The sequence below is a fragment of the Pleurodeles waltl genome, chromosome 12, assembly GCF_031143425.1.
Source record: "Pleurodeles waltl isolate 20211129_DDA chromosome 12, aPleWal1.hap1.20221129, whole genome shotgun sequence".
Taxonomy (NCBI): domain Eukaryota; kingdom Metazoa; phylum Chordata; class Amphibia; order Caudata; family Salamandridae; genus Pleurodeles; species Pleurodeles waltl.
Genome location: NC_090451.1, coordinates 190,931,649 through 190,956,504, shown reverse-complemented (window position 1 = coordinate 190,956,504; position 24,856 = coordinate 190,931,649). Strand labels below are relative to the sequence as shown.

At 45.9% G+C, this 24,856-nt stretch overlaps 1 protein-coding gene across 2 annotated transcripts in view; it reads left to right on the top strand.

Moving 5' to 3' along the window:
- Positions 1–24,856, top strand: part of ZCCHC14 (zinc finger CCHC-type containing 14) — a 547,370-nt gene that overhangs the window by 249,541 nt on the left and 272,973 nt on the right. For both annotated transcript variants that reach the window (XM_069216334.1, XM_069216333.1), the window contains exons 6-7: positions 6,032–6,126; positions 6,223–6,277. In XM_069216334.1, the coding sequence (XP_069072435.1) occupies positions 6,032–6,126; positions 6,223–6,277 (150 nt within the window). The remainder of the gene's footprint in view (positions 1–6,031; positions 6,127–6,222; positions 6,278–24,856) is intronic.

Sequence of the window (24,856 nt, the reverse complement as noted above, 5' to 3'; positions counted from 1 at the left end):
AATCAATCACTGTCCCACCATTCTTTGCTCCACTTCACCCTCAAAAGAGAAGAATCTCCATTGGTTTGACATCAAAAGAGGTTTAAGGTTTTACATCGACCACATCAAGGACCATCTGGTGGACGATCAACTTTTTGTAAGATTCCTCAGGATGAAGTAAGGGAATGCTGTGCAAAAGAAGACTCTTTGAGTTAGATAGTTCTCTGCATGAGGAACTGCTGTGCTTTGGCCAAAAAGTAGTCTCCATAAATTCAGAGAGCCACTTCTGCCAGAGTTAAGGCCACTACCACTGCACTGACATGCAGAGTGACTGTACTTGACATCTGCCAGACTTCAACATGGGTGTCTGTGCACACATTCATGGAGCACTACTGCCTTGGCAGCCAAATCTGGTGGCAAGGATATTTCTCCCATTTGGTCCACTCCATTGATCATCTACCTTGAGAGTTTCTGCCTTAATATCTATTCTAAAGCTGAAGAATCTGAGATTAGAAGTATCCATCAAAAGAATATGCTACTTACAGTAAGACATCAGCTGTAGGTATGACACCCCTACCTCCTCCACCTCCCGATCACTGAACGGAGGCAAAGCATTGCGCTCGAGCGAGTGGACATTGAGCCCTAAAGCCCAGCCTCAATCTTCTGGACTGCCACAAGGCCATGGTCTGCACCAACAACATGCTTGAGATCCAGCGCTGAAGCAGACATCTAAGCCATAGCTCTTGACGCTGATAACTCCTTCACCACAGGCATCGAAGACACCCTCCAGACCATCTTTGCCTTGAATACTCGATCGACGGCCAAGCTGTTTTCTGCACCTATGGGTTACAAAACAGCTTTGGCTCCCAGTACCCAATGCACTGTCCTCCACTCCCACCTCATCTGAGGACCAAGAGCAGCCTATTCCACAACGTCTTCAAGACAAGCTTAATGCCAGGCAGAAGCAGATCCTGATCCATCCACAAACTGGCAGGATCCTCACCCAAATTCCACCAAATCTTTGAGACTCAATTCCTCACAAATGGAAGTTAACGTTTGAGGATTCTTTCGATTTGCAGCCTGACCCAACGGTCAAGACGAAGAGGCGCCAAGATCGGGGCACTTGCTCTTTGCTTCTTCTACCCTGTCTGCTTCATTCTCTTTCTCTGCACCACCAGCCCTACACCAGACTTCACCTCCACCCCATGCAGCTCCTCCGCACGCATCACCAGAGTGTTCGCTGTATTGTGCCGTGAGGGGGGAAGACAGTTCAAGGTATCCGCTGGATCCCTATGACTGCTCTTTTGACCCGCAGGCGCCTGGGGATACTGATCTTGACCTTTATCCTGCTAAACCATCCCTACCAATGAGGCCCTGCAGTGGGCAGCTGCTTATTGTCAATTAGAAATGCATAAAGTCCATGGGGGTGAGGATTTCATTGTGGAGACACTAGCTTCCAACTAGCGCTTCATACAGTTCCTCCCCATGCTAAAGGGAATGCTAAAAACTGCTCATAGAGTCTTCAAGGAGTTGGTTAAAGCCAGGGTCTAAACGCAGTGGTATCAAAACAAATACAAAGCCTCGCCCTCAGACATACATTAGGGGACAACTTCCATCAGGCTACTACTCGTAAGCGTGCTAGCACCCAAGGCTCTGGGGATGCACGTCCAATAGACAGAGCAGGAAAATATGGATGTGTCTGGTAAGCAGGTCGCTGCCCAGTCAGCACCCCATTGGTGCATCACCAACTGTGTTGACCTGCCCCTCAGGTAGTACCAGGCAGACTGGGACAAGATGGAGAAGCTCCGAGGCCCCGGAAGGGGCAGGGGCCGAGGGAACTTCCATTACGATTATCCAGGGGAGCGTCAGACACGACAAACGTTTTACCATTGGGGGCCCCCCCAGTAAACATTTCAGATAGGGTTGTGAAACCGGCCTTGATTACTCGGGAACAGGCAGTAACAGCAGATGCACAAGACATTACTAATACTTAGAATAATCTGATCCCCTTGTTTAATTGATCTGGAAATATTTTGGATTCACAGGAGATTGACCTTTTGAGTAGGGGACTTTCTTTTGTACTGACAGAACGCAAAAATGTCTTCAATCTGCATGAGGACTTACTGAAATTTTTCAGAGGAATTAGGTTGAGATACTTCTTTTCTGTCGGACCTCAGGCAGATGATACTGTGTGGTCTCCCTGCCATCCTTCCCCCTACTTTTTTACCTTCATCCTCCTCAGTGCCAGCTGAAATGTTGGTCTTTGAAAGACTAGTCCTTCAACAGGTATTAGATATTCAAAAGTATTTTGAGTATGTCCCGTATAACCTGACTTTGCAAGGGAGACAAGCCTTCAATATTTTAAAGGAAAACCAGAATTTGGTTATCAAACTAGCAGGCAAGGGTGGAGATATTAATATGAATTCTGATAGATATAGTACTGAGATATTGAGACAGTTGTCTAACACTGACCACTATACTCCTTTGCCTTCAGATCCCCTGTTGGACTTCAAATCACTTATCATAGAAGTTACAAATAGAGCATTGGGGTTAGGAATCATTTCTATAAAAGAACATAGCCACCTTTACAGTTACCACCCCAGTGCACTAGTACTGTATGTACTTCCTAAAACACACACCGATTTGACTAACACCGCAGGTAGACCAATTGACTGAGGGTGTGATTCCGTTCTGGAGTCACTAGAGAAATATATTGACTGTGATTAAAAAAAATGTGTTCCCTCTACTTCCACCTATATTAAGGACAGCATGCATTTGGTTTCACAGATTGAAGACATGGCTTTTAACCAAGAGACCGACCTTCTGGTGGGTTTGTACATAGTCACTGTATACCAGCATCCCCCAATTGGAAGGTTTGGAAATAGTACACTCATTCTTCAATGCACACCCATTTCCAACTAGAATTCCTAGTGATTTTTTTTTTTATTTAGTTGTTACAAATCACACTCACCAACAACAATATTTTTATATCAGGACACTTTTTACCTTCAAAAGAAGGGGGAAATCTATTGTGGCTTGCAATGCCTAGAACTTTGCCATTTTGTATGTTTACAATCGAGAGAAAACTAAGATCCTCTCAGTTTAGCAATTGCTAAACCAGCAATATCATCTATGCTATTTGTTGCCCTTCTGATGTAAGATATATATAGGTCAAAGTACTCAAATGGTTAAGACCAGGATTATACAACATAAGAGCAGGATCCGGAGTAGAGTGGAGAATGCCCCTTTCTTCTCCCATTTTCTAGCACATAACCACAATGAAATATACATAACATGACAAGTGATTGACCAACCAGCCCCCCCCCCTCCTCCCCGTCAATGGGATGGGGATCTAGCACAGTTGTTACAACTTTGCGAATGCCGCTGGATCACTCGTTGTGACTCGGTCAGTAGTGGACGTAATATACTTGACGAATGGAATAGTGTGGCTATTTTATAAAAATATGTTTAACATGAGCATGTCTTTAACTTGTTTTTGTATTATAAGATTGTTGTAAAAAAAAAATCAATATATATGCATTTCATGCACATTTGAAGTAATTTCTATTTGCATCATGTGTGATTTTGACAGAAGAACATTTTCCTGCATTTGTGTCCTGGATATGGACATTTTTTTGGGACAATTTGATAGCGGGTTAATTGTTGCTTTTTGCATCATAAGAATGAGTACATTGATACCAATTGAATGATTGTTATTCAGTGCTAAGTCGTTGAAATTGATGATGAACATTTATTTGGATTGTACATACATTGGCTGAACGTAGTAGAGCCTCTTTCTCTCTTTTCTTTCCCCTGTGATCCTTTCACCTTTTGAGCTTGTACTACTTTTTTTCCTTTTCTTATCTTTCACCAGGGCTGATTTTATAAATTATTCTCCTGTACTGATAATTTCAATTAATTGGCCTTTTTCCAAGGCCCCGTTTTGAACTCTGATCCTGAGGTATTGGGAGATTTCACCATGATACTTGGGGTGCAAACCATAGCGGCGCACTCTAGCCTTTTGCACGACTTCCATCCTCTTTTATTTTGGCGTCCCGCGCAGCTTCCCATACTTGGGAAGGTTTCCGACTAAGGCTGGTGCCTTGTGTGTACGGAGGTAAGCATGGTTACTGACATGACGTGCGTGGAGAGTGTGTTTGACGCTTTTGGGCCCTTTGGAATCATGACCCTGATGCTTGCTTCGGTCTCTGTCCTTGTTTCTAATTAGACGCTCACGATTGACTTGTGTTTCTAAATGGCATAAATTCTGCGTTCCCTAGCGGGCCTCTTGTTTGGAGATTTACTTCCGGAACATATGGATCTATTCTTGACTAATTGGGCCGCTACAATTTGTGAGGTTTGTTTATATACAAATTGGCTTAAATTGACCAGTGATTTTGGTTGAAATGGTGATCTACTTTTTCTTAACCCTTTAGGTGTTGAGGTCAGAGTGACCCTCTTTTGAGTTCTACAGTGCTACCACTCGCGGTAACTCATACATACGCCTTGATGATTTAGTCCATAGTATATGGCTCGGACACTTCAACTCTGGGAGTCTACATCTTCTTTTGCAACAACTTTTGCTCCGACCAAATAATCAGGTCTGTGAGTCTGTTTTGCTCACCTCCACACACATCCTTGGTTTTCTTTTTTCTTCCTTTCTCTAATCTGCTTCTTTCTTCTCTTGACAGCACTACATTATCTGCGTGCAATTCTGTTCTGATGATGAACTTAAATAATTGGGGTTGAAACACCATCAACATTTGAAACAGAAAGATTTTGCCTTATGATTTCACATGAGATTTATAAATTCTTTTGTATTATTTTGTTCATGTACTAAAATCTTACAAGCATTGCCTATATGCTTCTTTCTTTTCTGGTTTCTTTGTGTTTCACATGCACCGTTCACGGGCACTTATTCACAAGCACAATGTGTTCACCTCTTTTTTTTATCCACTGCACTTACTTTAGATGAATGTGGATGCTGTAGCATTTATTTTTTGGTTCACTGATTTTGAAATACAATCACAGTGACCTGCTTGGTGTTTCCCTTTTTGTCTCTTTTCCATTACGTATTGTTCAATTATGATTCTAATTGATACCCGTTGTGACGCTGTTGAGAATATGATTCACTAATGGCTTCTGCACTGCAAAAACTCCCTCTGATAAGTGGTTGCCTTGCCACTTGGCTCAGCAATAGGTTACTTCAAGACTAAGCCCAGTAATGAGTTAACAAGTTATCTCACTCAGCATTAGTTACTACATTAACTGGTTGCTATAGCTCCTTATTAGGCAACCAAAATACAGATGCTCAGAACTGTATCCCTGCATGCTAGGGAGCTGTACTGTCCGGAGTAGGTTTTCCACTGTTAAGTCAGCAGCCCAGTCATATGGATAGTACCAAGATAGGTGGTGGAAATTTTACATAGTAGGTCTATGCCAGGTCGGAGAACAAATGTAAGCAAGACGTCTCACTGGAAAACATAATGTTTTGTGTGTATACTCTTTCTCTAATTGTGTTTCCTTTTGCTGGTGTCAATTGTAATCATAATCCAAGCCTTATTTTGTACTGTAGGTTGAGGAATAATAAACCCCACTAAAATATTTGTGTATGTACTTATTTTTTTAGGGATGGGTAGACATGGGGTTGGTAGCATCTCCTAATCCCTTCCAGTTTGCTTGGAGATTTGTTGTATCCAAAAGCCTCTGCTCCAAATGAGTATAACCGACAAGTACTGTCTGCTTTCTCTTTTTTTTTTCAGAGGTATAGATGTGTCTGTAACTCTGGGGGCCAGGGAAATCTGACTGGTTTACGTGCTGTACATGTCTGTATGCTGCTTGTAATTAACCTTACCTACCTTCATTTGCAGCATATTGACTCTCTTAGCTTCCTTATTATCCTAAACCGTGTCTGCCATAAAATGGAGCAAAAAGTCATATGGTTACAACATGCAGCTATAAATGATTTGATTTATGACATAGTAAAAGGAAGCAGTGCAGATTAGTGTTGTGGTCTCTGTGTTAAACTTGACATTTAATGATTATCTTTCAGGTGTTTGGCATCCCTACCTTCCCATGTATTGAAAAACGACTATGTCAGAACATTCTTCAGCTTTTCCTCTCCTATCCAACATCATCAAAGCCCGAGTGAGTGTCCAAAAATAATAATTGTACTGTGTTCATTAATGTAACCATATGTTTTGTTGTAAAATTAGTTTAAACTATATATCTCCATACTTTCAGGTGCTGGCATTAATTCCCATCCTAAATTGAACACTCCAATGGGTGCAGCTGTAAGGTGAGACAAATTATTCTTTTCACTGACCTAAGCTGCCAAGCACACCAAAGTGGAATATTCACTTATTTGCAGATCCGTAAATGAGCTTTTCATTATTAATAGTGATTTCTATACTTTATTTTCCATGGCACAACTATACTTTTTTCTGGTAGCCTGTCTATTCCTTAAATAGCAGTCTGTGTTTCGAGTGTGCTTAGTGCTGGAAGCTCTGCATTTTAGGCGTCCAGCACCTCTGACTTGCAGCAAAAGCAAGACACTGCCCTTCAGGGGACTTACACAAGGGTCCGGCTTCTTAAATGTAACCCTCACCCTATAAACAGAATGAACATCACTGCAACTGATTTTCTCTACTGCTCACAACTCCCCATGTTGTGTTAAATGTCTTGCAACTTTCTTGTTGCCTAAGCATAAAGCAGAAATAACAGACTTTATTTCACATGATAACTTTGACATTTTATGTCACAGTAGCCTGGATTTGTGACTCTTCTAGACTTCTGAGCACGTGCTCCTATGCAAAAACCCTTCCTCTTGACCAGTCAAGGAAGAATGATATCGGAGTAGAGGGTTTGCATTCAAGGGACACTACTCCTACGTATCCTGAAGGCCTTTTACACCATTGTTGAGTTCCTTCTTTTTTTAATCTTCTGACTTTTCATCCATTCCTATTAATTAGTTTATTGTCCACTTGACCCACGCAAAAGTTTTAGATAATCCTTTGTTGAATTTGTCTCCCCTAGCGCTTTGTGCTTATTGTCTTAATGGAATTTCAGTATTTGGGCTGATGACCATAAACTTTTTGCTACTTCTCATCTTCAGCTCAATCAAACATCTGCAATATACATTCACTTGTTTGGTTACTGATCAGATTTGATTTTATTGATTACAGTTTGATATCTGATCTTCAACTCCTGCAACCAACATGGTCTCATCATTCTGCCGTCCTCGCTTCTATTATGTCCAGTTCTCCAGCATCGGATAGCTCAAACTTTCACATGCTTGCGTCGTTCCCCACAGTCTTTCTGGAAGTCCCGCAGTGATGTTAAATTGCAATATTAAAGAACTGCATTGAAAAAAGTACAGCATAAAAGCTGTGTCACTTTAGTACCACAATCACCACATTAGATATGACCAAAACTCCAACCAATGAGGTGGGAGTGCCCTGAACTCCACTCTCCTAAATGCTTCCATACTTCAGATTTCTATTTCAGATCATGTGAAAGGAAATCTCTCTCAGAGCACTGAGAAACTTTGTCACCATTTTGCCAGTTTTTCTAGTAGCTTTGGTGTCTTTACTCATTACGTTGTCTCTCCTTTAGAGTACAGATTTTCAAGGCGGCCTTTTTCTACCAATCAATGACTGAGTCACCTGAGAGCTCTCTTTAGTGCATGTACCCCATATGGGTGAAAGTATTTTACGGGAACGATCCACATTCTGACTGCTTTTGCTGCCTTCATCTGCAGCATAAACCTCAGAGCTGTAAAATTTGCTGTAAATTCTTGTTGAAATCCCTGAGTGACAAGACAAAATGGTTGATCAAGCGGCTGTAGAAAAGGAAAACTAGTGACTAGATCTCATCTGATGATGAATACTTTTCAGACACTTCCTTGTAAAGGTGAAAGGGTACAAAAAAGACAGGTTGAAGGGGGGGGGGAAATGTCTTGCAAAACATAGTGTGAGAGGCAGACACCAGGTATCTCTGGATAGCTCCCCTTTTAGGCCCTGAAAAATTAATCATCTGGGCACATCATTAAAGTAAATACTTTGTCAAAGCATCTCTAACAGTCCCATTTACAGATAATTAAACAGCCAACCCAGCTTCTTTTGCTCTATCTATTGAGGAACCACTTTCAAAGGCAACTTCTGCCACAACTCTAGCAATCAGTGTCATGTATTGCAAAATATTGTAGATAGACATGTATAGTATCTCACTATGCATGCCCTTATTCATAGGGAGTAGCCACTAAACAAAGCTCCGGACACATAGGATTACTTATATGCCACTGATGTGTAGTATTCTGGTAGGCACTGTGAATGGCCCTTGAGTACCCCCATGATGACCTGTTTTGACTTTATCAGCCTGCATTGGCACTTTTGTCGATTGGTCTAGGCTGAACTTTCCACACATGGCAGGCTGTTTAGAGTCTAGCCACCCTTAAGTTTCCTTTTGATTTCAGGTCCAGCCATATGTTGAAAGTCTTCCCCCGCCCAGTATATGGTGACATTTGATGTTTTTTGCTGGAAAATGTAGGTACAAGTTGCACGTTTCCCTTGACTCACATAAAACACACTCCGTTTCAAAAAGTCTGACTGCTTGCATTCCCTTTCCACGTGATCAGTTGAATGATGCAAGTCACATTTTGAGCATTTATGCTGAATGCCCTTGCGGGCGTTTCACCAGTTTGAGTATCTGACGGACAAAGGCGGATGAGAGCCAAAGTGCGGTTACGATAGGTGAGGATGTACTTGTAATTGAGATCTGTGTCTCACCCCCCATTTTTCGATGTAAAATAATTTTTTGAGATAAAACAGAAACTATGTACTTCTCTCGTAGGGGATTTCCATGTATAGTCATAAGCATTGAATAGTTCCGCGCGCCTGCGGGGACCCCGGAGCACTGATGTGAAGTATATTCTTAAGTGCAAACACCAGCCGTTTAAAGAAAAGGTCTGTCAAAAAACACTTAAGAATAACATTGTGCAGCCTATGTGAACAGCTACACAGGCCAAATTGTTGAAAAGAAAATCAATAGTAGTGTAAATTCATGTTCAAACACCTATTTATTCTAGAAATGTAATAACAAATACATTCTCATACTTTATTTACACCTCTGATGAGAATAAAACAATGCAGGGCAGTGTAGCCCATAGGCTGCCATTATACAGAATGTAAATAGAGCTGTGCCTTTAAGAAAAGTAAAGTCTTCCTGTTTCCCATCATGCACAGCAAAAGGCAGTTGCCTCAGTTCTTTTTTCCGGCTCCTGCTGACAGGACCCTGAAGCATTGAGCTCTACCTCACAAAAGCTTTTGTGACAGAAATTCATTGAAATATCTTCTGAATTTCATTTTCACTCGACGTTTTTACCTTTGAGTGATCATTTTCTACTGATTTCTGTTAAATTCTGACAGAATTTTGAGGTTTTTCTAGTTAGAAATGCCTTCACTTTTTGATAAATGTCCTTCTTGTGGAAGAAAGAAGGCTAAAACAGATTCACATAGGGTCTGTATAATTTGTCTTCCATCCAGCCACAAACCGGAGTCGTGTGACATCTGTAAAACCTTCTCTAGAAGAACCCTTCGTGACAGAGAGAAGATCCGACTCCAGGCGAAAGAGGACAGGAGAAAAAGTGGCCATTCCACTACAGAGCGAGGAGAAGGTCAGACTTCTACCAGGGCTCAACCTGTTTCCTCCATGACTCCTTCCAGACCTGCTGAAAAACGACATAGATCTCCGACGACGTCGAGAGCGTCGACGTCGAAGCAGGGAACGGCGCCAACATGTTCGCCGTCGAGGAGTGCTTCGCCGGCGAGAAAACGACATCGTTCGCCGTCGACAGCTATTTCGCCGTCGAGGCGGCGAAGACACCCGACGTCGAGAGGATCTGGGTCGCCGTCGACACGGCGAACACAGTCCACGCCAAGGAGATCCGAGTCGGGCTCGCCGTCGACACGGCGAGGGAGATCGCCGTCGAGAGAGAGTGTTCGCCGTCGGAGGCGTTCACCGTCACTGCACCGACGTCGAGGTTCGTCGTCGAGAGGTTCTCAGCGGCGAGACGAGTCGACGTCTAGAGGCACTCGGCGTCACCGCAGTTCAACGTCGAGGAGTGCTTCGACGTCGAGAAGACCATCTAAGAGGCCTAGAAGGGTTTATACAACCTCAGAATCCTCGGCCTCGCTTATCCTACTTCCAGCATCACCACAGCTCTCACAAAGGCAGTCGCCTTTACCACAGACGCCGGTAACACCTACGGCTCCTCTTCCGGCGCCTCCTCCAGAACCTGTTCCGAGGACTCCAACGCGATCTGCAGGGCGTTCTGGTTATTCCTCGAGACGTACATCTACCTCAAGGCACCGTCGTCAATCACATCATGGACATTCTTCATCGTCCACACGAGACTACTCTCCAACCTTATCAGACTCACCATCCCCAAGAGTGTCTCCCATAGATGATGTCAACACATTTCAGGAGGTCTTAGTGAGAGGGGCAACCAAGCTGAATATCCCGCTAGTAGCTCCAGCCCAATCGACATCAGTAATCTTTGAGACCTTGCATCAAAGGACATCTTCACGACCTTTACTTCCACTGGTTCCGGGTCTTATTGAACCGGCAATGGACATTTTTCTCACGCCGGCTACAACAAAGTCTGCTCCTTCCAGACTCATTAAAAAGTACCGTCCACCAGAGCAAGATCCTCTATTCTTGAGGTCGGACCCAGTACCAGACTCGGTAGTTATAGTGGCAGCGAAGAAATCGCATTCGACGTCACCGTCTTCCTCTGCTCCCCCAGACAAAGAAAGCAGAAAGATCGATGCTGCAGGAAGAAAAGTATGCTCGACGGCATCTATCACCATGAAAGCAGCCAGTGCCACTGCTTTATTAGGGAGATATGATCGATCCCTCTGGGACTCTATACTACAGTTCTCAGAGCATCTCCCTAGGGACAAAAGGGAAGATTTCCTAGAGGTCGTGAGCGAGGGAGCAATGGTTTCTAACCAGATCATAAGTGCTGCGGCAGATGCTTCAACTCTATCCGCACATAACTATGCTCATGGTATAGCGCTCAGGAGACATGCATGGCTGCGGCTTACATCGCTTAAACCCGAAGCACAGCAGAGGATACAGAACCTGCCTTTCTCAGGCTCCACTTTATTCGGCTCTCATGCCGATGATGAGATGGCCAGAATGAAGTCGGAGCTGGATACCTTAAAAGCGGTAGGCATAGAGCGACCTAAAGAACAGCGAAAGGGATTCCGCCCATATCAAAGAAGACTGTTCACCCACAGGTATCAGGCTCCACATTGGTCGTCTTCACGCCCTCAGCAACAGCAGCAGCATCAGAGGGGCTTCTCCAGAAAGTCGACAAGGGGTCGTTCAACACCTCAGACCCAGACACCTCGACAAACTCCCACGTCTAGGCCCTGAATCTTTGCTTCCCCCTCCTCCGTTACCCACTCCGGTAGGGGGAAGTATCTCAAATCATCTAGACGAGTGGCTACGCATCACAACAGACGCCTGGGTATTGAATATTGTGAGACATGGTTACGCTCTCAGATTCACCAGTTCTCCACCATCTGTTCCACCCAAAACAGCCAACCACCATCTCGAAGCTCTGCAGTTAGAGGTCAATATCCTATTGCAAAAAAGAGCCATAGAACCCGTTCCCATCAGCCAACATGGGAAGGGGATTTATTCGAGATATTTCCTTGTACAGAAAAAAGACAAACAAGAGTTTCGTCCCATCTTAGATCTGAGGACAGCAAACAAATGGATTCGCAAAGAAAAATTCAGGATGTTAGCCTTACACCAAATTTACCCACATTTACGTCAGGGCGACTGGCTATGTGCGATAGATCTTTGCGACGCTTACTTCCATATCCCAGTAGCCAAGAAACATCGAAAATTCCTAAGGTTCACTGTCGGAAAACGCCATTACCAATTTGCAGTTCTACCGTTCGCCCTAAAATCAGCACCAAGGACTTTTTCCAAATGCATGGCGGTAGTAGCCGCCCACTTGAGGAAACAGCGAATATTCGTCTATCCCTATCTAGACGATTGGCTCATAAAGGCCTCCAGCTATCTCGAGGCACAGCAGCATTTCGAATGGACTCTACAACTGCTACAAAAACTTGGTCTTCAAGTCAATCTTCTGAAATCAACAGCAACACCTGTTCAGAGGTTGCATTACTTAGGGGCCATTGTAGATACCAAGCTAGGAAAGGTGTTTCCTTCGGAGGAACGACGGTTATCGATTCTCCAAAAGTGCAAACAACTGCAGGAAAGACCTCAAGCCACTGCAAGAATAATAGCTTCTCTACTGGGCTCGATGGCGTCTTGTATCCATCTGGTTCCCAATGCTCGTCTCCATATGAGACCATTGCAGGAAAATCTAGAGGATCAGTGGTGTCAACTGAGGGACGATTGGGAGAACAAAGTCCTGCTGTCTCCTCACACCCTACAATCCCTCAAGTGGTGGTGTTTGCCCAGCAATCTCTTGGTGGGGATTCCGTTCCAACAACGACCTCCATCTCAAACCATCGTAACAGATGCGTCACTGCTCGGATGGGGGGCGCACATGGAACATCTTCGAGTCCAAGGCGAGTGGTCACAGAAAGAGAGTCTCTATCACATCAACCTGCTGGAACTTCGCGCAGTCCACCTTGCGCTCAAAGCCTTCCTTCCCTCTCTGAGAACGGAAACTCTCCTTCTTCAGACAGACAACGTGGCCACTATGTACTACGTGAACAAACAAGGAGGCACCAGGTCCAGAATTTTATCCAGAGAGGCCCAGACAATCTGGCATTGGCTTCTAGCCAGGAACCTGTCGCTAGTGGCAACTCACCTGCCCGGCATCCAGAATGTTCAAGCGGATGCCCTCAGTCGGGTAATAAGCGAGAACCACGAATGGGTACTACACGACGACGTCGTTCATTCCATTTTCGCACTCTGGGGTACCCCTTCTACAGACCTATTCGCAACCCCAGAAAACAAAAAATGCCAAAACTTCGCCTCCAGATATTACCATCCAGGGACACTGGGGAATGCCCTATGGATAAGCTGGTCAGGGGCATTTCTTAACGCCTTTCCACCGCTTCCCCTGATTCCGGCAGTTCTCCAGAAGCTGTCCAATGCTCAGACCAAAATGATCCTAATTGCTCCGGAGTGGCCACGCCAGTGGTGGTTCCCAGACCTTCTTCACCGGTCACTCAAACCACACATCAGGCTACCATATCGCCCGGACCTTCTCACGAAGTTCAGAGGGCAGATATCTCATCCCAACCCCTCATCGTTGAGTTTGGCAGCATGGCTCCTGAGCTAGTGCAATATGGGCATTTGAACTTACCTCAGGACTGTATGGAAATTCTGAGGGAAGCAAAACGCCCTTCCACACGATCAGCCTATGCAAGCAAGTGGAAGAGATTCTGCATTTGGTGTTTACACAACAACATTGACCCGGTTTCTTGTGGAGAACAATCTATCTTACCATACTTGTTAAGTTTGGCAAAATCGGGCTTACAACTGTCGTCAATAAAAGTTCACTTGGCGGCGATAACAGCATACAGAAAGAGTCCTTCACAAACTTCCTTTTTTCGGATTCCGATTATTAAGGATTTCCTAGAAGGTTTAAAAAAGGTTTTTCCTCCCATTAGAAAGCCTTCTCCTCCATGGGAACTGAACGTTGTCTTATCACGTCTGATGCTGCCGCCATTCGAGCCGATACACAAGGCATCGCTGCAGCATCTCACATGGAAAGCTGCTTTTCTGGTGGCAATCACTTCAGCGCGTAGGGTCAGCGAAATCCAGGCCCTTTGCGCTCAGGAACCCTACACGGTTTTTCATTCTGCAAAAGTGGTAATGAGAACTCATCCAAAATTTCTACCTAAGGTAGTCTCCGACTTCCATGTGAACCAAACAATTTCATTACCGACTTTCTTTCAGAATCCAGCTACTCCTGCTGACAGAACTCTGCACTCTCTGGATGTAAAGAGAGTATTGAAATTTTACTTGGACAGGACAAAAAGCTTACGAAAATCACAACAGCTTTTTATTAACTATGGCCCAATCAGAACAGGTTTGGGCACATCTAAACAATCTTTATCCAGGTGGATTGTTTCATGTATAATGTTATGTTATCAGTTAGCAAACAAATCCCTTGGTGGTAGACCAAAAGCCCACTCGACCAGAGGGAAAGCAGCTACTGTAGCCTTGATGAGAAATGTCCCTTTGGCAGAAATATGCAAGGCTGCCACTTGGAGGTCGGTCCATACCTTTACTAAGCATTACTGCCTTGATACAGACGCTAGGGCAGATGCTCAGGTTGGACAGGCTTTGCTCAAGAATTTGTTTGCATGATTCATGTTTTTCTCAGTATTCTTATATCGACTCCACCGCGGCTATGGGGATGGGCTTGCTACTCTATTCAATGCTTATGACTATACATGGAAATCCCCTACGAGAGAAGGAATGGTTTCTTACCTGTAACTCCAGTTCTCTCGTAGGGGTATTTCCATGATAGTCATAAGCAACCCTCCCTCCTCCCCGGTGGAGTTGACATAGAACATGAATATTATGGAGGTGGGTACTCCAACAAATGTTTTGTTTTTTCTTCATGTCAGGTAATAGCCTCCAAAAAAGAACTGAGGCAACTGCCTTTTGCTGTGCATGATGGGAAACAGGAAGACTTTACTTTTCTTAAAGGCACAGCTCTATTTACATTCTGTATAATGGCAGCCTATGGGCTACACTGCCCTGCATTGTTTTATTCTCATCAGAGGTGTAAATAAAGTATGAGAATGTATTTGTTATTACATTTCTAGAATAAATAGGTGTTTGAACATGAATTTACACTACTATTGATTTTCTTTTCAACAATTTGGCCTGTGTAGCTGTTCACATAGGCTGCACAATGTTATTCTTAAGTGTTTTTTGACAGACCTTTTCTTTAAACGGCTGGTGTTTGCACTTAAGAATATACTTCACATCAGTGCTCCGGGGTCCCCGCAGGCGCGCGGAACTATTCAATGCTTATGACTATCATGGAAATACCCCTACGAGAGAACTGGAGTTACAGGTAAGAAACCATTCCTTCTGTCCTTTTCTTATAGAATGGTCTTTCCGGGAATATGTTGTACATGAGTTGATCAGTGTTTGGCTCCCCTTCTGACATTTATTGTAAGTTTCCCTTTCCTCCTCACAAATTAACAATGACAAACAAATCTTTTAAGTGTTCTATTAAGTGGTGACAATTTCATGACGAAAGATCTCATTGTGCCCACTCAAATCCACTGCATTGTTTTAGAAACCCAGGAATGATTCACAATGAAAAACCGAGGCCCTATGAGAAATAAACCGCTCTTGCTACTATTGCCATATTCAATCATCTGAGTTTAAATTACATGAATTTAGACTGAGGAAAGAAGCCATTACACAGTTCCCTTATATGGAAGCACTTTTTTTTTCCAAATACCATATATATTATGGTCCAGCATTCTTCACATATCACATTTTTCTATGTTCAGTTGCAAAGGATGAGGAACATATCATGTTGTGTTTCCATAGTGTAGTCTTCAAGGAATATCCCAACGATCCACAATTTTCATAAGTTATCCTTTATTGATGAATTAATTTCCAAACATGATTTCTCATTTGTAGCCATATCAAGTGGTATCCCCAATATATACTTTGTGTCCATTATATTCTACGGAGAGGACATCAATATCATGTACAGCAATTTATATCTCATGCTTTCTGAAAGGTAAGTAGTAATATCAATGAAGCCAGATAATGCATATACGTTTATAACAAAAGTTTTGCCACAGGATACTCATATTTGCATGGTTACTAGAAGTGTCCCTTCAAATACAGTCCACCGGTAGCCACTCTGCACCCCCAGCACACAGTTTTTCATCACCACCACATTATTATGCAGGCAGATTAGTCACCTGACTCTTGTGTTATTTGGGAGGGGCCGCATGTTTTTAGTATCTACTATCAACGCTATTCTTCCTCTTTTTCTTAATGTTGAAAGATGCATTAACTATGTGCATGGGTATAGACAGAGGACTTCCTCCCTCAAATCCTCCCTTGGAAGGAAAGATCATTTTCCCACATGTGAAACAGTGGGAGCTATTTCTGGATTTTTAGCTGTTAAGATTTTTAAAAATATAATACAATTTAAAGCTCAGGGTGACAAGTGGATGTATTTACATTTCTGATGGATATAACTACCTGTGGATTCCTCAACTTATGAATTCTCCCAATGTGCCAACATTCGATGGAAACGTTCATCCCAGCTCTTCACGCGAGGACTTCATAATTGAGTGGTTACGCACGCGACTCTGTCTGACGTCATCGTGGCTATAAGAAGTCCTCGCCGGTGTGCTGACGTCAGTTCCCTTTTTTCCAACGCTTCGACGCTAACGATTTTTCCTGGCTCTCGAACAGCTACTGTTTCGAAGGTGTCTTATTGTACTTGTTAAAATGTCTCTGCAAAAGAAATTAGGTTTTAAGTCTTTTCCTCAGTGCGGGGGTCGAATGTCAGTCACAGATCCCCATGAAGACTGCTTGTGGTGCCTAAGTTCGGACCATGATGTGGAGGGGTGCGTGTCCTGCCAGAGGATGAACCCGAAGGCCTTAAAAGAAAGAAAGGCTAAGCTCTTCATAGCAAAAGCTAAGAGGGGACACAAGGGTCATCGAAGATCTAGGGCGAGGGACTCTTCTTCTCACAAGTCCTCTAGATCTCATAAGAAGCGGCACGATTCTCGATGGCATTCTTCCAGAGTTCGTTCTCGGTCTCAGTCCACTCAGAGACTACACCGTACGGCATGGGAGGTCAGTCCAACGATCACTCCCCAGCCTCAGAGTCCACAGGCTTCTCCGGCGCCATCACTGATTGAGGATTCAGTGACCACGGCAATGGGCACTTCGGTGGGGACCAGGAGGCATGTGTGGCTTAGGTCTTCTGGCTTTTCCACGGACGTTCAAACAACTTTGTTGGACCTTCCGTTTGATGGAGAAAGGTTGTTTGTGTCCAAGGCCAACTCTGCTTTGGAACGTTATAAATACAGCAGGGTTACTGCAAGATCCTTGGGACTACAGGCTTCAGCATCCACACTCTTTAGATCCTTTCGGAGGTTTAGGGGATTTGGCTGTGGATCCTCTTTTAGTGGAAGGCCACGGTCCACTACTCAATAGCCTGATTCCAATGTTTCAAAATGGAGCAGTTGTTCTGGTCCTCAAGTTCCCACGTCTGCTCGGTCTGTTCGCTTCTTGCATTCTGTTGGTCACTCATGCACGTTGGCACATGAGTGGTCTCCAATAGTGCCTCCGCGAGCAGTGGTTTCAACACAAAGGGGATCTCGAAGAGTCGATAACGATATCCAGAGACACTGCAATGGATCTACGATGGTGGGCTGTGGACGGCAACCTTTCCCAAGGAAGGCCGTTTTGTCTACCACCTCCGGTGGCCACGTTCATAACGGATGCTTCCACTCTAAGGTGGGGAGCTCATCTGGGGGACCTGGAGATAAAAGGTCGTTGGTCTCCAGTGGAACAGATGTTTCACATTCATCTGTTAGAATTACGGGCGATACGTCTGGGTCTCAAGGCCTTCCTCCCGTCCCTTTGCGGTCAGTCAGTTCAAGTCTTGACAGACAAAGCTACTGTGATGTGGTACATCAACAAGCAGGGAGGTGTGGGTCCGTACCTTCTCTGCAGAGAGGCTCTGCGGCTCTGGTCCTGGGCACAGGACCATCAGATTTGCATAGTAGCAAACCATGTGGCCGGGGTTCTCAACGTAGGTGCGGACAGTCTCAGTCAGCATTTCTCAGTCGATCAGGAGTGGCGTCTCCATCCAGACCTGGTTCTTTGCATTTTCCGGATGTGGGGGATTTCCTCAGATAGACCTGTTTGCCACTCGGGAGAATGCCCACTGCCTGTTGTTCTGCAGCCTCCAGTATCCGGTGCAGGAAGCATTGGGGGAAGCGTTTCAGATGTCTTGGTGTGACCAGTTACTTTACGTGTTTCCCCCATACCCTTGATTCCTCGGGTTCTGAGGAAGATTCGTCAAGATCGGGCCCAAGTCATTTTAATAGCTCCGGATTGGCCAAGAAGGGTGTGGTACTCAGACCTTCTCCAACTCTCACTGTGTCTTCCGCTCCGTCTCCCTCACAGGGTAGACCTCCTCTCGCAGTCGGCAGGGGCTGGGGCAGGTTTTACACCCCCACCTCCAGAGCCTGCACCTACATGTCTGGAGATAGAACAGGGCAATCTGAGTTATTTTTGTCTCCCTCCAGAAGTGCTGGATGTTGTCTTATCGGCCAGGCGACACTCCACCAAAACAGTTTATGCAAACAGATGGGCAACATTTGTTACTTGGTGTGGAGAGTGGCAAATTGATCCCTTAAAGGCCCATTGGCCTGATGTCTTTTTGCCCTTTCCTTGGCACAGAAGGGTTGTGCAGTTGCCACTGTGAAGGGTTATTTATCGGCACCGTCGGCCTTTCTGTGCCTTCCTGATCAGTCTTCCTTATTTAAGTCTCCTATAGTTGTTAGGTTTTTGAGAGGCCTGACTAACAAGTTTCCTCCCACTCCATTTCTCATGCCTCAGTGGTATTTGAATTTGGTTCTTACTTTTTTAATGGGTTCACTGTTTGAGCCTATGCATTCTTGCCCGTTGAGATTTTTAGTTTTGAAAACGTTTTTTCTCACAGCCATCACGTTTGCTAGGCATGTGAGTGAGATCCAGGCTCTTCGTGTGAAACCTCCTTTTACCACCTTTCATGCTGACTTGGTGGTGCTGAGTACCGTGGCAGCTTTCCTTCCCAAGGTTGTTACTCCCTTTCATATGATGCACCTTTCTTTTACCCTCCTCCTCATCCTTCGAAGGAGGAGGAAAGAATTAATCGCCTAGATCCAAGAAGAGCTTTGAGTTTTTACATTTAAAGGACAAAAGACTTTCGTATTGATGATCAACTCTTCGTTGAATATGGGGGCAAGATGAAGGACAAAGCCGTCCACAAGAGAACCCTTTCCAGGTGGGTCATTCTTTGCATAAAGATTTGTTATTCACTGACAAAGAAGGTTCTTCCTGAGGGTGTTCCTGAGGATATTAGGGCCCATTCCACCAGGGCTAAGTCTGCCACTTCTGCCTTGGATAGAGGTGTGCCAGTTGTGGATATTTGTAAGGCAGCAACTTGGGCTTCCCTCCACACTTTCCCGAAGCATTATTGCTTGGATTCAGAAGTTAGGAGGGATGGCCATTTTGCACATTCTGTGTTGTGGGATTTCTTGGTGTGACCAGCCAGGCGCCCACCTCCGAGTGCGGGACTGCTTTGGGATTCTATTAATAAGGTGAGGAGTCCACAGGTAGTTGTATCCATCAGAAGAACAAGTTACTTACCTTTGATAAGTAGCTACCTGTGGATTCCTCACAGTCCCACTCCCCTCCTCATTGCCTGTCTGGTCATACCAAGACTTGCTTTGTTATATATGTATATATGTTTTTGGTGTTTTTATATAAACAAATATTGTGGTTTATATTTGGATTTGGATTGATATATATATTGTTCTGGTGAAGTCGGTTTTCACCTGTTCGTTTCTAAGACACTTAAAAAATTGTGAAACTGACATCAACATGCCGGCGAGGACTTCTTATTGCCACGATGACGTCAGACTGAGTCGCATGTGGAGCAGTGCAATTGTGACGTTGACATGAAGAGCTGGTAAGAAAGTTTCCATCGAATGGGTGCGCATTGGGAGAATTCATAAGGTGAGGAATCCACAGGTAACTACTGTATCCACCAGAAAAAGCGTTACCGAAGGTAAGTAACTTGTTCTTATTGGCTCATATGAGACACTGTTATAAAACTGAGAGTTCTCTTCCAGGGGATCCTCATCAATAGTCATAAACATTGAATATTCCCGCCCTTGTGCGGGGACCACAGAGCATATATAAAATACACACATATAAAGTATGAAATATACACGAAAAATATATATATAGCATTTTTAGTAGACACATTTTCATACTAAACTCATATATACATGTGTAAAACAGCAATGCAGGCTATAATCATAAACAGGCTAAAATGCTTTATTTCTATGGATTTTTTTTTTTTTTTTTAAATCTTTTCAAAATTACAATAAGAGAAAAAAATATCTACCAAAGCCCCACAACTGGGCCTAGGGAAATAAGCAGTAGTAATCATCAGAGAAAAAAGAGAAAAAACTACATTGAAAAACAATGGAGCATTCTTAGCCAATAGGCTGCATGCAGGTTAACACAGGAGAACCATAAAAACGTTGGCACCGTGCCTTTAAGACCCTGAGCACCTCCAGTATCCCACCATGCCTCAGGGGTGAAGGAGAGGTGACGGTTGGTTCACAGTTAGGTCAGTTCTTTTTTCCGGCTTCTTCTGAGAGGATCCTGGAGCATTGAGCGCTCAGTTTTTCTGAGTGTTTCTCAGAAAAATACTTCAGAACAGCGTTTTTTCCACCTTTACTCGACATCTAACATCATTGTCTGAGTCTGGAAGTTTTTTCCTGACTGAAAAATGCCTTCACTTTTTGTGAAATGCCCTTCCTGTGGGAAGAAGAAGGCTCAGTCAGATGCACACACTCTCTGCATTGTGTGCTTGCCTCAGAGTCACTGCCCTGACACTTGCAAACACTGCAAGAACATGTCAAAGAGGACTCTGAAGGACAGGGAGAAGATCAGGCTTCATGGGCTTCACGAGAGGCAGAAAACATCATCCTCTTCGCTTCCCAGGCAGCCAACAAGCCATTCTCAGGAGAGACAGGCTAGATCGACGTCAGCAGGCAGGAAGATACCTTTTTGTTCCCCGTCGACGTCGTCACTGCCACCATCTCACCGTCATAGATTGCCGTCGACGGCGACCCGGCCGGCGTAGAAGGATACGACGTCGAGAGAACATGGCCACCACAGGGGCAGATCTCCGTCGACGGCAACCCACCGATCGACGTCGAGCCATCACTGGCGAGCCCATTCGCCGCTGAAGGCCTCGCACCCCTCCACGTCAAGAAAGGTGATGTCGAAATCGCCTCAACGGCGAGAATGAGGACATCCGCCGTCAGCGGTCCACCGCTCGACGGCAAGGCGCACGACGGTGAGCAGGTCGCGGTCCAGAGACCAACGGTCGATGGCGAGGCACTCAACGTCAAGACAGGAGCAGCCGGCGGCGCTCCCTTTTACGTCATTGCAGCGGTCGACGTCGACACAGGGTTTTACCTGTTTTGCAGGGAGCAGGGCATCGGCTTCCGCCAGCAGATAAGACCACTCCATCTCCGGTGGTCTCCATAAGAAGTGGTTCATCTCGGTCGAGAGCTGCATCGTCGGGGCATGTCTCACCCATCAATTTGTCACTGAGGTGGTTGGAGAGCCTTAATAGACCAACGGCCTCCCCAGCATGCAGTATTCGAGGATGTACTCTCCTACTGCCTCTCTCCCGAGAACACCATCACCGACAGCGCGGGCAGGACGGGCTCGTTCTGCTTCTCACCAGCCGACCACGAGGCCTGGGCGCTCTGCTACAGCATCTCGCAGCAGGTCACGCTCCCAGCGACAATCTAGGTCACGATCAAGACACAGAAGGTCGCCCTCTTGGTCATCGTCAGGGTCATCCGTCAGACGATACTCCCCCACCTTAACGGATTCTCCACCAGCTCGGGTTTCACCGGTGGACGACATAACTACCTTTAATGAGGTGCTTATCAGGGGAGCATAGAAGCTAAACATAGAGGTTCCAGAACCGTCAACCTCCTCATCCGTCATTTTTGAGACTCTGCAGCATAGAGCGGTTTCGAAAAAGCTGCTGCCCCCTAGTGGCTGGTCTGTTGCAACCAACCATGGACACCTTTTTAGGGCCATCCACCCTCAAATCAGCTCCTGCTAGGATCTTGAAAAAAATATAAAGCGCCTGAACAAGATCCTTTATTTCTCAGGACGGATCCGCCGCCGTACTCAGTCATGTTGGCCGCAGCCCGAAAAACTCACTCAGTAGCATCATCCTCCACGGTTCCACCGGACAAGGAGAGCAGACATCTAGACTCTCTGGGGAGAAAAATGTGCGGCACGGCGGCATCTATGATGAAGGTCTCCAGCGCTTCTGCACTCCTAGGCAGATATGACCGTTCACTGTGGGACTCTCTGAACAGGTTCACAGACAAATTACCTAGGGAGGACAGGCAGGACTTCCAGGAGATCCTTCAAGAGGGATGTCTGGTCTCCAACCAGGTCATCAGCGCAGCGGCAGATGGGGCAGACTTAGCCGCACATGGATATGCACATGGGATTTGTGCAAGAAGGTCTTCCTGGTTGAGACTGACTGGATTAAAACAGGAAGCACAACAGCGTATCCCTAATCTTTCGTTCAACGGGAACTCGCTGTTTGGTACCCATACGGACGAAGAAATGGCGCGCATGAAGACGGAAGTGGACACCATGAGGGCAGTAGGCCTTGAGAGAAAAAAGGACTTCAGGCGAAGGTATAGGCCTTATGACAGACGCCCTTTCCAGCAGAGGGTTCAAACCCCTCATTGGTCCCAGAGGCCACAGCAGAGGCAAGGACGCCCGCTTTTTCAGTCTCGTAAGGCCACGAGGGAACGAGGATCAAGTAGACCACAGCAGTCCACACCCAAAGCGCCGGCCAAACAATGAGAACTCGCTTCCCTTAACACTGTGCACCACTCCGGTGGGGGGAAGTATTACAGACTTTATTCACGAGTGGCGTGGTATAACAAAAGACAAATGGGTGCTCAACATTGTCGAGAATGGGTACTCTTCTTTTCCGGCAACCTCCACCGCACTTGCCACCAGCCAAATGCAATCCGTCTCACGTCAGCCTATTGCGCAAAGAGGCTCACACCCTTTTACGAAAGAAAGCAATAGAAAAAGTTCCACTCGCGCACAGAGGGAAGGGGGTTTACTCCCGTTATTTTCTGGTAGCGAAAAAAGGCCGAGAGGGTGTTTTCAGACCGATTCTGGACTTACGACTACTGAACAAGTACATAAAAAAGCAAAAGTTCAGGATGCTGGCTCTTCACCAGGTTTTCCCTCAGCTACATCAGGGGGACTGGATGTGCTCCATCGACCTGCAGGATGCGTACTTTCACATCCCGATAGTTCCCAAGCATCGGAAATTCCTGTGCTTCCGGATAGCCTCAGAGCACTATCAGTTCAAGGTGCTACCATTCAGCCTGAAATCTGCCCCCGCGTTTTCTCGAAATGCGTAGCAGTGGTAGCGGCACATCTACGAAAGCAAAAAATCTTCATTTACCCATACCTAGACGACTGGCTACTGAAAGCCTCCTCTCCGGAACAGGCGATAAGCCATCAGGACATTGTGCTCAAGGTTTTCGAGTCTCTAGGTCTTCAAGTCAACTACCAAAATTCCACCTTGATTCCAACGCAGAACCTCCACTTTCTGATGGATACAACTACCTGTGGATTCCTCACCTAATGAATACTCCCATGGCGCCAGCATTCGACGGAAATCTTCTTACTAGTCTCTGCACGTCGACGAGGACGTCACTCTAGCCCACGCGACGCCGTCTGACGTCATACAGGCAATAAGAGGTCCTCGACGACGTGCGGACGTCAGTTCCCTTTTTTCCGTGCATTCGAAACGGTTATCTTCGAGGGAGCAACTGTTACTTTTTTGGTTACAGTGTATTTTTGCTGCGTAGTCTTTCGCTGTGGTAATAATGTCGCAGAGAAAGTCTGGATTTAAGCCTTGTCGTGAGTGTGGAGGCAAGATGTCGGTGACGGATCCTCCATTCCGATTGCCTTTGGTGTTTGAGCTCCGACCACGACGTCTCGACTTGTGATTCATGCCAGCACATGAATCCAAAGGCTCTCAAGGAACGTGAGGCGAAGCTGTTTATGGCTAAATCGAAGGAGAAGCATCACAAGAAGTCTTCTTCTCCAAGACATCGGCGTCATCGAGACTCCCGGCGCCGTAGAGAATCTCGGCGTCATTCGAAGGAGACTCGTTCCAGGTCTTCGGATCGGCGCCGAAGGACATGGGAGATCAGTCCCACGGTTACGCCGCATCCTTCGACGCCGTTGCCCTCTCCGGCGTCTCCAACTTCACCTGGACAGGCGTCGGTGATTGAGGTATTGGAGCCTCAGGTGTTTTCTCCGGCGCAGACGTCGAGGCCGGCGTCGGGGTCGCCTCCGAGACAGGCACCTCAGTATCCGGCTTTTCCCACCCCTGGAGCCGATAGTTCCGCATTCTTGAATGCGATGTATGCCATCTTCCAACAGATGGCTCCAGGGGGTGCTCCGGCTGGGCCTTTGGCCTTTTCTTTGGGTGATCCTGCGCCTCTTCGGCCGGCACCCTTTATGCCCTTTCTCCCTTTTGGGAACGTGGGCTCGGCGCCGGTGGCCGCTCCGGTGGCTTCAGAAGGATTGGCCCCGGGGATTTCCATCCCGTCGACGTCGGGATTTCAGCCTGTGACTCCGGTGGGTCCATCTGCTTCAGCTGCTCTTTTGTCGGCGCCGAAGTTACCTGTGGCGCCGGACGCGGCGTCGGTGGCTTCTGAAGATCGGCGCCGATCTTCGACTTCGGCGTAGGCATTGTCGACTCTGCGTATTGAACAACGACTTCATTCCAGGAGACGTGCTCTCCGTGTATTAGAAGAGCAGGAGTACCAACGAGCCCTGGAGGAAGGAGAGCTAGAGGACTCGGGTGATGGGCTGCGTGGACTGGAGTCGGCCAGTGGGCTGGACACTTCCCCTGAGTGGGATCTTTCGTCCCCGGGGGAATATACTGAGGAGGCTGCTTCCTTTCATGCAGTGGTACGGAAGGCAGCTAGTTTTTTGGACCTGCCTTTGCCGGTGGTGG